Here is a 12,175-nt window from a genome sequence, read left to right on the forward strand (position 1 = left end):
AGGTTTCCGGAGAAAAATGTAGCTGAATTTCTCAGTTAAAACTGCTCATGAGATAGTTTAAGCTTCTTCCTTTGGGAACCTGAAATTTTCTCCTCGATTTTGATTTTTGAATGGTATTTCACAACTGGAGAGAGGCTTTTCTTTTCAATGACATCTTCGTTCACAATTCATTTTTGCAGTATATTTGTGCCATGGACGCTTGCCCCTTTTTTGGCCATGGTACACCTGAATTTCCTACTTCATACGTGCCTTCATACTCTTTGGTGATCTTCCATTAAAAACTTAGCACAAATATAAAGAGCACGCTACTACCAAGAAGCGTAGTTCATCCCTCTTCCAAGCAGCAATGATTTCGTGACTTTAACAAGGCAAGCATCTAATTTGTAGAGGTGTTCACCTTTGGTTTTGGGTTATTGTAACCTTATGAAAACACATCAACTGATCTAATCCTTGCATAATGTTCTGAATGACTTCATCGTTGTGATGCCAAAACGGCACAGTGTAGCAGAGCTAGCCGATTCGAACCAGACAAACTAGCTCCCAAGTTTTAAGTTAGGTATTTTATACAGTTTTCGTGAGAGGTTACACAACGTCTTTACATACATATTCATTTGACTTTGACACCTAATCATTCCATTCACAATAGGTGGGATCTAGGTGGAGTAGACCTTTCAATTTTCTTTGTTCAACGATTTCCTGACTTGATGGTCTCCTTATCTCCTTCAGATGCCCACCTTATCTTTTCTAATTATTCAGTGTACATTCCTTTCTCGACACAAACAGAGCATCACCCAGAGCATTCTACCAAACTCATCCTGACTAATCCTTTCATTTTAAGACCTTGTTCTGTTTCAGCTGCCACCTTCTGCCGATACCCTCTATCAATTGTGTTTACGCAGCCTGGCAAACCCAGTCTAGGGTGGGCCACAAACAGCCTAAGGCAGGGCCTTTCGTCCTGGGCGTTTCAGATGGGCCACTAGCTTTGCCAGCCCGCTCGAGCCTGGCCTGTTCTGCCTTGGGCCCAGGGCGCAGAACCACTGACAGGTAAGGCCGGGCCGTGCGGCCAGGCTGGCCCCGTGTGCCCCGGCCCTAGGGCCAAGGCCCGGCCGGCAGCAGGCGCCCGGCAGGCCGCGGGGCTGGGGTGCGGGCGGCCTCGGCCCTCCCGCCGGCGGCCCGGCACTGTGCTTCTCTGCTGCCCCAGCGCCCGCGGCCGCATCCCAGGCGGAGGAGGAGGAGTAGGCGGCGGGGGCGGGGGAAGGCAGCGGGGCTGTCGGTGCCGCCGCCTCGCCAACCCCGGGGCAGCCGCCCGCCCCACCGGGGTCTGTGCGCCCCACCCCTCCCCCACCCAGCGGTCGCCCGCCCTGGGCCTCGTCGGCCGCCGTCCGTCCCCTCAGGTGAACGCGTATCCCTCCGCCGCGGCCGCCTCCACCGCTGGGCTCGCAGCCCCACAATCCCCGGATGGAAACTGTTATGGCCGCCAACAGCGACTCGCCGGGCTATGGAACGGGGCGAGGTAACTCCGAAAGGGGCGCCGGGCGGGGAGCCGGGGTCCCCGCGCCGGGCGGGACGGGGAGGCCCGGCGCGGACTCCGGCGGAGAGGAGCGGCAGGAGGAGCGAGCCCCAGCAGGGCAGGAAGCCGCCCTCTAGTAGGGCTGAGACGTTAAATAGTCCGCGCCCCCCGCCCCCTGCGGCCGTGGGAAGTTGGCGGGGCGGCCGGGGCTGGCGAGCGGGTGTCCGGGGACCGCGGGCAGCGCTTGGCCGCGGCGGGGAGCGAGCGAGGATGCCTCATTGCTGGGGCCGGCGGCGCCTGTGGTGCCGTATCCCTCCGCCGGGCTACGAGCGGCCAGGCGAGGTGTCGGGCAGCGCGGCGCCCCCCGGGCCGTGTGGGCGCCCCGTGGAGGGCGGCGCGGTGGGGCGGGGGCTGCGCTGCGAGCCGGGGGTGGCCGCGGGGCCGGTTGGCTCCCAACGGCGAGCCGGGGACGGGAGGCGCCCCACTCGCCCCCACCCCAGTTTCGGGCAGCACCCGGTCGGGTGGGTCCCGCGGCTCGGCCCTGAGGCGGTGGAAGCTCCGGGGGCTCCCCCGCCGGGCCCAGGTCCCCGACCGCTTCGTTGTTTGGCCCTGCTCTATCTCACCCCCTCGTCCCGGGCCCGGGGGACAGCCCGCGCCCCGATGGCGGTGGGGTCCGGGGTCCGGAGCCCCGAGCCGGGGGGACGGGAGCGGCCCCGCCACCACGTGCGGGCTGAGGCGGGGGCTGCAGGTACGTGCGCGGCCGTGTGTCGCTCGGGCGCTGAGCTACAGTTCTTGTAAATGGCAAGTTCGCCGTGTGGCGTGGTTTGTTAGCTTTGGGAGTGATTTGGTCATTTATTTTATATTTTGTTTGTACAAAAGCAGCGTCTTGCTGTGTCTGATAGATTGTATCTGACCGCCAGAAGGTCTAGGTCTGTGAGCTCCTGAAGATCTAGTTCTGTAAGTTCCTGCGTGTGCCCAGGTCTTTGCACAGGTTAAGGCACCACTTGAAATTTACAGACACGTGTAGGATGGGACCAAGCACAGAAAGTACTTTAGCATAGAATTTTTTTCTGGCTTTCTAAAATTTAAATGAGTGTAAATAATTTTTACAGAAATCTTGAAAATACTACCTGCCTTGAAATGTATTTTGAATTTCTGATTTTTGTTCTAAATGTAAAAACTATAAAAGATACCTAATGTAGGAGTGTCTTGCTCCTGTTTGTCAGTTCTCACTAAAGTGTATAGCTAAAACGTTTTTCTCTATGTGTACTTCTTTGAAACAAAATTCTGACATATTGGAGCATTTTTGGGGAAGAGAATTGAGGCTTAGAGCCTCAAGTGGTTACTTGTGCTTAGTGATTTGTTTTTTAATGAGAGTTAACTGTGGCGCGTACTTACGTGTTTTCAGGGTTTGTATTCAGTATATCTGCTTTATAATCTACTTGTTTATGGTATTGTGCATGTAATATTCCACCTTCCTCCCAGGCTTTGGCAAAACTTTCTATAATATTATATTTAGATCTTTGCTATAGAATTTATTACAATTCTTACTTAAGAGAAGGTGTCTTTCGATTTCAAGTTAAAAGTTGATGGACTGAGGTACCAGTTACTTCTTTCTGTCTTGTTTTTGAGTTCTCATATACTTACGTTTACCAGTTATGGATGCCTGAGATGTTGTGACAAAGCTAAGGTTAAATAGGCCTTGTTAAGGGAGTTTGTTAGTTATTTTTTACTCCCACTCATTAATTTAGGATTTGTATTGTATTTGATGGTCATCTTTGGGAGAGAACCCAGTGCGTATTTACAGTGTTTCCATCTTCATTGTATTAAAAATACACATAATGTAAAATTGTGAAGGATTTGTGCTTTTCAGCTTTTTGTTTTGCTTGTATTTAGACCTTTTAAAATACCTTTCCTTTTGTTTTCAGATCTTTTTTCAGTATTTCTCCTGACTGTGGCCTTTTCTGAGTCTTACATATTTACCTCTTCTCTGTGTGTGGAAAAATGTTAAAGGATGAAGACTTGAAGTCAAGTCTTTTCTTAATGTGTAAGTTTGACTGCTACTTTGATAATGTACATTTAAAGATCCCTGGGATATTTCTATTTTACTATTTGATTGTTTCTAGTAAATATTTTTTTGTCATGCTGCAGGTGCTTGTCAATAGTTGCATGGCACACAATAGTAACAAAGTTAAATTGTAATTTATGTAGTTAATTAGTTGAAGGAGATTTCAAACCTGGTTTGAAAATACCCACCTTGGAGTTTGCCAAACATAAATGTTCTATCCAGTTAGTGAAATGTTGCCAAACTGAGGACCATATCGGCCCCATGTTAAAAGCCTGAGACTTGTTCTGTGCAGCACTCTATCCATTTCTGATTTTTATAGTGTTAATTGTGTACATATTTCAGGTTTCAGTATTTGACAGTGTTAATCTGAATGATGGGCAGTTACCATCAGAATGATGTATTGCATCATGCAATCTGTAATTTTCATGTGTTGCACCCGTGTATTAAAAAAGATCTTCAAGCAAACAAGTCCAGGCTGTTTTTAGTTACTTATTCTTTATGTGGGAGTTCATCTTGCTTCTGTTCAAATAAGAGATTTGCCATTGACAAGAGAAAGCACTGTAATATGGTACTTTTTTTTTTTTTTTTTTATAGTGAAAATGTAATGTAGATGAGTTGTTATCTTCTGAAGGCTCAAAGTAGAGTAATATCCCATGTGTTAATCTCCTGCATGGAAGATGGGAAATGTGTCACTGAGTTTTTTTAAAAAATAAATTATTAAACTCTGTACCTAAAATGTTTTAGTTTGGGAAGACTCCCAAGGAGGGAGGGAGTGTGTGTGTGTGTGTTTGTGGCTTGTGGGTTGTTTTGGTTTCTTGAATATCAAATGTATAGTTGAAATCTTGCAGGTCTCATAGTTAGAGAACACAATTAAATTGAGTCTTATTTGATACTAGAGCCTGTATGAAATGTCAGAAGTCCGCTTTTCTTATTAGCGGTTCTGCACAATTCTTGAAAACAATATCTTTTCTAAAGAAATGCAATAAAGCATATGTTTAAAAAAGTGTTTTGCTTTTTTTTCTGTGGTATATGAACATGGCCATGAAAATTTTTCAGTCTCTTATTTTCTTTGTCAGGTATTTAGATGTCTAATGTTAGATACTCCCATCTCACCAGGACTATGGGAAAACGTTTGGAAGACCTTCGTGGTGATGCTTATGATAGCCTGGAGCTCTAGAAGCAGCTCTTTACTTCGTCACAATGTGGGAGGGGATGTGATCATTCTTTCAGTTAGAATGTGAATAAATAGGGTGATCTAATGAGTTGCAAGCCTGTGTTGCTTCAGGGTGGGCAGGAGAATAGCGGAGGGAGCTGCTGATCAGATTTCAACTAACACTTTACCAACTTGTGCTGGTAAAGTGACACTGTGACTTCTACTATGGAAAAAGTTCTTAGTAAGAAGTGTTACATGTTAGTGAAGAAACTATTCTTCCTTTTCAGTTTCACTTGTCAAAATCCAAGTTGTTTTTGCTGCTGTTCCATTTCCGCTAATTTTATGTTGACATGTGGGAGAGTTGTTTAAGCATAAACTTGAGCTGCTATAAATTGTCAGTGCAGCCTGTTACGGAAACACTGACATTAAGTCTGTAGCAAGACAATGATGCTTGACCATAACAATTTGCGCCTCTTAATCCATAGAGGAGTGCTGTTGTCAGTCATACACTTGTTCTTAAAAGGTTAACATATACCCAGGAACGTATGGTGAGAAATCACTTAACTTTTGAGTGCTTTAGATTTTTGTGGTACTAAAGACAGTCATGCAAAAAATTGATTTTTAGATGAGTGTGGTGTGTTTTCTGGTGTAGATAAAGGTGATGTCTCCATTAGTGAAGTAGATCTTGTGTCAGAATTTTATTCCTCTCCCTGCCCCCCTTTTCTTTTTAAGCATAGCAGTTAGCTACTAATAGAGTAGAAACCTGAGTAATAAAAATATCAACTCCTGCGGAATTTAACTTGTTTTTAGTACTTCAGCTAGGTTAAGTTAGTGATCCATGGCACAGAGGTGGTACTGTGTGTCTATTTGCTTGAAATCCTGAACAAGTAATAAGTGCTAGCTTCATTTTAAAAAAAGCAGCTCTTGGAATTTCTCATGCTTACAGGCTGTCCTGGTGGGAGAAAACCAAAATTTGATGGCATTGGTTTTCCTATTTCAGTAGATGTTGTTCTTTAAAGCTTATTTTTCAAAATTTATGTATATTTTGTGGGGGGACCCCGCACCTACAAACACAAACAAACAAAAGGTTACAGCAGTAATGTCTCTTTTTTTTTGCCTCCTTTTTTTTCTTTCAAATGCTGTTATAAAAATCAACAACTTCCAAGATTGGCATGTATGTATTAGTGAATTGTAATGAGTGTTCTAATTGCATTAGTTCTAAAATATTTGTTTTGTTTATTTTCTAATTTCAGGAGAATAAAATGGGGAAGTTCTAGAACCTTGAGAGTAACTCGGCGCAGTGGTCTTGTTTGCTGCAGGAACTAAGACTAATCTCAAGAATTCACTTAAAGAAAAGGAAAACCTTAAATCATGCCATCTGAAAAGGAACATGTTTTTTGTGATAAAAATCAAATTATTCTGTTAAAACACAATGCTGCGAAGAATTTTTCTACAGATACTACTTTGGAAAAAGCACTGGTGAATGATCCTTTAAGTATGATGACTCAACCAGCAATTTTAGATGTCAATCTTGCTTACAAACTAAAAAATGTGAAAATTGATTTACCCAAGGTGGAAATTCCAAATGAAGTATTAATGAAACATGAAGTTGATAGATTTAGAAAACTCTTTCAGTGTAGGCAGCAAACTGCAAGGAAGTCCTTAAGTTTTGAGAAAATAAATGGAAGCAATCCCAATTGTTCAGAGGGAAGCCACTTGCAAAATAAACCAGAAGTGCACTTTGAAGAAGGATTGAAAACTGCAGCAAAGATACTGAATTTCACATGTACGAAGTGCAAGGATAACATCAGATACAGCCCAAATGATCTACAGAAACATTTTCAGCTGTTACACTATGGCGAGTTGCCTTTGTATCCTTGTGAGATGTGTAACTTCTCAGCTAATGATTTTCAGTCATTTAAACAGCATAGACGCACCCATCGTAGCACTTTAGTAAAATGTGAGCTCTGTAATGATGAGCATATGTACACTTTGTTGGATTTGACAAAACACTTCACATCAAAGCATTGTGTAAATGGTCACTTTCAATGTGAAAAATGTGGGTTTTCTACCCAGGATGTGGGCACGTTTGTTCAGCACATTCACAGACATAATGAGATTGCATATAAATGTGGAAAATGCCATCACGTAAGCTTTACAAAAGAGGAGTTCCAGAACCATCTTCTTGTTCATACCAGTATGTTTCCTTTTGGTTGTCAATATTGCAGTTACAGCACGCCACGGAAAGATTATCTTTTAAAACACATCATAGCTTTGCATAGAGACCACTTATATGCGAAAGAAAAACTGGAAAAGGATAAATGTGAAAAAAGAGTAACGCCAGCAGGACTGAAGCTTGTTTTAAGAAGGTATAAAATGGGAGCATCAAAAAAAGCCCTCTGGAGACGGAAAAAACCAAGCAGTGGAAGTGACAACACTGGAGAAGAAAATGCACAAGTGCTAAGAAGTGTGAATAAAATTCAAACAAAAGCTGAGGAGCTGAACCAGTGTGTGAGAGATGTGGAAGCAAATGAAGAAAAAGATCAAAATATATATGCAGAAAAGCATAATTTCATGGGTGGAATGCTCTCTGCAACTACTGCACAATACAATAAAGCAGGTGATGGAACAAGTTACGGCCTGGGATTATTGAAAAATGCTGTTCATGGGCCAACGGTATTGATGGTCAAAAACAATAAAATATGCATTCCAGCAAATTACAGCGCTAAATTTATGGGATTTAAAATGGTAGATGGAAAACAACATATTGTTATAAAGTTATTACCTACAAGTAAGCAAAATACACATTTGCTGGGTCAGAAAGCTGATCCTATTAAAGGCTGTTCTGTATCTCCTTTGCTACAGCGTGCTGATCCCTGTGGCTTGTCATCTGGTGCTATACCACATGTAACTGACCAGTCAACCTTAAAGAACAATTCTGTTCACCCGTTAACCTCCCCACCTTTATCTTGTTCTGCTCCTCATTCAGGAAAAACAAAAGTGGAAAAACAAAATAACTCCTTATTGTATGGTAGGAGTGTTTCTCAAACTGTAGCACCTTCTAATGTAGCTGTAGGAAAAAGTTCGAGTTATTTGCCAATGAAGTTGGGCTCAACTGTACCTCTGTGTGATGAGGTGACAAAAGTTGGAACTCGAAGTAATATCTCGTGGGGAAGCTATAGTCCTCCAAGTCAGCCTCAGGTATTACCACCCACTATTACAAATACATTTTGCTGTGACCCTATGAAAATGCCCTTCTTTCCTGAACTGAAAATACAAAATCATGGCCTGAATAATAGTAACGGAACTAATAATCTCTATTATTCAACTTCAGTGGATTCTTCTAATGAAGGGTTGCTGTCTTTTCACAACTATTCCAAAATGGATACTTCGGATAATCCATGTAGCATTCAGATGTCAACAGATGACAGATACAAAGAATTTATATCTTGCAAAACAGTTTCTTTTCAAAACAGTAGGAGAAATGAATCTGCATCTTCATATTCAGAGTCGATGAAAGGCCTAAAACCAGAGAAGGCTGTATCAGCCCAGTCAAATATTAATAAAACCTACGGATGCATAAGCACTAGGAATAACTCTCTCTCTTTTAAAAGCCAATCTAAATGTGTTGTTGACAGTGAGTGTTTTATGGAGGACCAGCATAGTGGCCGACAGTATTTGGACACTGACATACATCAAGGCTTTGAGAATGTGGCAGAGAAATTCCAAGAAAATGCCTCTGATTGTGTTAATTCAGTCTTAATGCCTAAAATTACATCAGTTTTCTCCTTGCAGAGTGAGCAGGCAGCTAATTATTTATCGCCTGAAATAAACCAGTTACTGCAAGATGTGTTAAAAGTGAAAGCGACTACTCAGCAAGAATCCCCCAGCAAGTCAAATAACTGTGTAAAACTTCATTCTGACAAGCTGCTTTCTGGTCATGAGACGGGGCATAAAGCCTTTCCACATTTAAAAAGCTCTGCAACTGCATGTGGTTTTCAGAGGCCTCCTTCTAATGTGGGCTTTAATTTATATAAGAGAGAGTTGAACACAAGATGTAGCACAAATGATGGTACGCGTTGTGGGAGAGAGAGACAGACACCCAGAACGTCATTTGATTCACAGGGAATGGATAGTTTATCTAGAACTCCGGGTGCTGGTACATTGCTAAAAACTCATACAGATACAATTGTAACGCAGCAGTTAGTAAAAGATAAAATAGTGTCTACAATGCAAAGTCCTAGCAGCTTTTCACCAGTTATTCAGGAACAGAAGAAAACCCTTTTAGTTCAGTCCTCCCCGTCAGGATTTTTTGTTCCTTTGCACCTTGCTAACCAGCCTGGACTACAGGTGGTTTCAGGAAAGTCTCTTCCATCGACCAGTTCGTCAGAAGGGCGTGTGACGAAAGGTGTACCTGCATCTTTTGTTTTAAATAAAGGACCTGGAATGATTTTGACTTTTAGCGGGGCAATTGGAACAGTTGCAAATGTCCCTAGTGATAGTTCTCAGGTTTTAGGGAGAGTTGCATCCAGAGAATATGGTAAAATAACCATACCAGCTTCAAAAGTGGAGGGGAAAAATGACAGTTTCAGAAGCGTAAGAAGTTCCTGTAATAGGAGAGCATGTAGTACAGCAAATGACTCATTGAATAGTATGCCATTCAAAGGACCTCTTGTAATTACAAACTCATCAGAGTCATCTGTGAAAGGAATTTCTTCCGTGAAGGTGTTACCAGAGCATGAGGATGCTGTCTTTCGTTCCTTGGAGTCAGTAAACCAACAGCAAACTAAACAGAAACAGCATGTTTATGCACTTTTGCCTGATGGACAGCAGGCAGTTTTTTTGAAATGTATGACACCAAACAAGGCTGTAGTTCATAAACATAGTGTTTTTCAGGATAATGCTCGTTATCAAAATTCTCAACCAAAGAAAACTGGAGCCATGCAACAAAAGCTTTTGCTGAAAGTTAAGACTTCTACTTCAGATACGCTGGCTGATACCACTCAGTCAGTAAGCAACTCGGTGCCCTCACTACAGTTGGATAGCTCGCAGTCCCTTACTCCTGCACTAGCACAGAAACAAACTAATCTTACTTCTAACGATGCCTTAATCTTACCAGGTAGGTTAACGCCAGCAAATGCCTCTTTGGCAAGCTCTAATCCAGCATGTTGCATTCCTCCTGTAGAACCTGTTTATTCTAAGTCTGCGGGAACACGGTTGCAACAAGGTTCTATTGAGAGTATGCAAGTAATAACTGCTAACAACAGGAATAACTTTGGTAGTCATAAGTCCACATGGAGCACCCGACACAGAACTGCAAAAGTAAAACCTCGTTTAAAACAAACTGGGTCTAAAAGTTCACAAACTGTGGGTGTGCAAAGAAATAAGAATTTCAAACGGAAGAGTAAGGATAATTGCCCAGAACCTCCAAGAAAGAAGGTAATGTTGCACAGAAAGTGTAAGGAAAAGAATCAAGCTGAAGTTGTTAGTGAAACAGGTGGCCCTTACAAACCAAGGGCGTCAAAAGAAACTGTGAGGACTTTGAAATTACTTCCTTTTAATTCTAAACAGCTTGTAAAATGCCCTCGGAGAAATCAACCAGTTGTTGTGCTTAACCATCCTGATGCAGATGTTCCAGAAGTTGTAAATGTAATGAAAACCATTGCTAAATTTAAGGGACATGTTCTTAAGGTTTCATTGTCAAAAAGAACTATTGAAGCACTTCTGCAGCCGGCCTTCTGCAGTCCTTTGGATGTAACTACTGATGATCTTTCTCGAAAGAGGCACAGGACAATAAAACCTATTAGCCCTGTAAAAGAAAGATTTGTCTTAAAGTTGACACTGAAAAAGACTAGCAAAAACAATTATCAGATTGTAAAAACTACCTCTGATAATACCTTGAAAGCTAAGTTTAGCTGCTGGTTTTGTGGTAGAATATTTGACAATCAGGATAATTGGGTAGGACATGGACAGAGGCATCTGATGGAGGCTACTCAAGATTGGAATTTATTAATGTAATGATGACCAGTAAAGAGAATAAAACTTAAATACCATACAATACGTTTTTTAAAAGAGAATCAATTGAATTAGGATACACAAGTAATTTTGTTTTGTATTTCAGTATTCTAACTGAAGTTTAAAAATGATGCAAAGTGCTTGTGTTTTAAAAGGAAGAGGAGATTCTCTGTTGCCATCAAGCTTTGAGATGGATCAAGGAGCTTTGTGATTTAGATAACTTGTAACTAACTGCAAATACAATTCCACAAAAATATATTATTTTTTGTTACTACTATCATGTCCTATATTTTTATTCTATAGAATGAGTGTTCAGGGCTCTTGTTCTGTACATATTTAAAACCCCCTAAACATGTAAATATTTTTGTACTTTTCAGTTATTTGGTATAATTCTTGCACAGAAATTGCCAGCGCGCGCCCCCCCCCTCCCTTTTTCAGTTCTGTGCATGCACTACTAAAACCAATTTTTAAAATCTTTTCAACTACACACAGCTGTTACCCTGGGATTTTTGTTATTTTCACTTGTTAGCTCTTGATTTTGTTTTTCAGGGATTGAACACTATTGTTAGCAAGTGCCTAAAAGATGTGAAGCAGTTTACATTATGTCCACTGTGTAACCATAGGTCCATATGGGCCGTTTCCCCCAATAGTTTCATTCAAACAAAGCCATATGTGAATGCTTTAAGCTATATTGCTATGCACATGACACTTGTACTATTTCTGTGCAGTTTGTCTACTTTCTTAGTGAAGTATTTTTCATATAAATTAATAAAACATGTTATGATTGTGTTAATACGGTGAGCCTGAGAATGGAATCAGTTGAAAATATACAGTATATGTATTTGTAATGTATATGGTGTTTAAGAATGGTGAACATTCCTAATCTGTATTGGCTCTGTCACTATTAAATTTGCTATAACTTGTATTTCCAGAGTATGACTTGTGAGCATTTATAGAAAATATTTGTATTTTGTTTTATGCTATGTCTGCCACATATGGAAGGCCAGGGTATGGTGAAATGCAAAGCATCATTTCAGGCCTGTAACTGCATTACAGTTTTATTCCAGGTGGATGTAATTTGCCCCCATAATGACTAAATAGTGTTTTCTGCTATTGCTTATTCAGATGAACTGCCTTTTGGGGTACCAGGGGTTTGGCAAACCCAAGGCTTGAGTTATTCCTCCTTCATTTTACAGGCCAGTAGTGTAATATTCCTAGGAGTCTGCTTGCTTCCTACTTTCGAGTTTTAGGGATAGCGATTTCTTTATGGATTTAGGGATTTCTTTACGTGAGGGTATGTAAACAAAAGACCTTATCTTATCCATAGTGACTGAGAGTATACAAATGAAGGTTCTTACAATCCACAGAAATTATCATGTACAGAGGCTTTGTCCTCCAGATTCTTAATGAACCTGGAGGCTAGATCCAG

General features: G+C 41.7%; 1 protein-coding gene across 3 annotated transcripts; it reads left to right on the forward strand.

The window, feature by feature from the left end:
- Positions 1 to 1,366: 1,366 nt before the first annotated feature.
- On the forward strand, positions 1,367 to 11,671 carry ZNF518A (zinc finger protein 518A). Of its 3 annotated transcripts, none has more exons than XM_055812374.1 (3): positions 1,367 to 1,513; positions 3,439 to 3,557; positions 5,985 to 11,671. In XM_055812374.1, exon 3 carries the CDS (start codon positions 6,103 to 6,105, stop codon positions 10,747 to 10,749), a length of 4,647 nt encoding a protein of 1,548 aa, XP_055668349.1. In that variant the 5' UTR covers positions 1,367 to 1,513; positions 3,439 to 3,557; positions 5,985 to 6,102; the 3' UTR covers positions 10,750 to 11,671. The 3 variants fall into 3 exon arrangements, with proteins under 3 accessions (XP_055668349.1, XP_055668358.1, XP_005238995.1); XM_005238938.4 differs by lacking the exon at positions 1,367 to 1,513 and adding an exon at positions 1,590 to 2,258; XM_055812383.1 differs by lacking the exon at positions 3,439 to 3,557.
- Positions 11,672 to 12,175: the final 504 nt, after the last annotated feature.

The sequence above is a fragment of the Falco peregrinus genome, chromosome 1, assembly GCF_023634155.1.
Source record: "Falco peregrinus isolate bFalPer1 chromosome 1, bFalPer1.pri, whole genome shotgun sequence".
Taxonomy (NCBI): domain Eukaryota; kingdom Metazoa; phylum Chordata; class Aves; order Falconiformes; family Falconidae; genus Falco; species Falco peregrinus.

Coding starts and splice junctions, on each gene's coding strand:
- ZNF518A (XM_055812374.1), top strand. CDS start 6,103: ATGCCATCTGAAAAGGAACATGTTTTTTGTGATAAAAATCAAATTATT.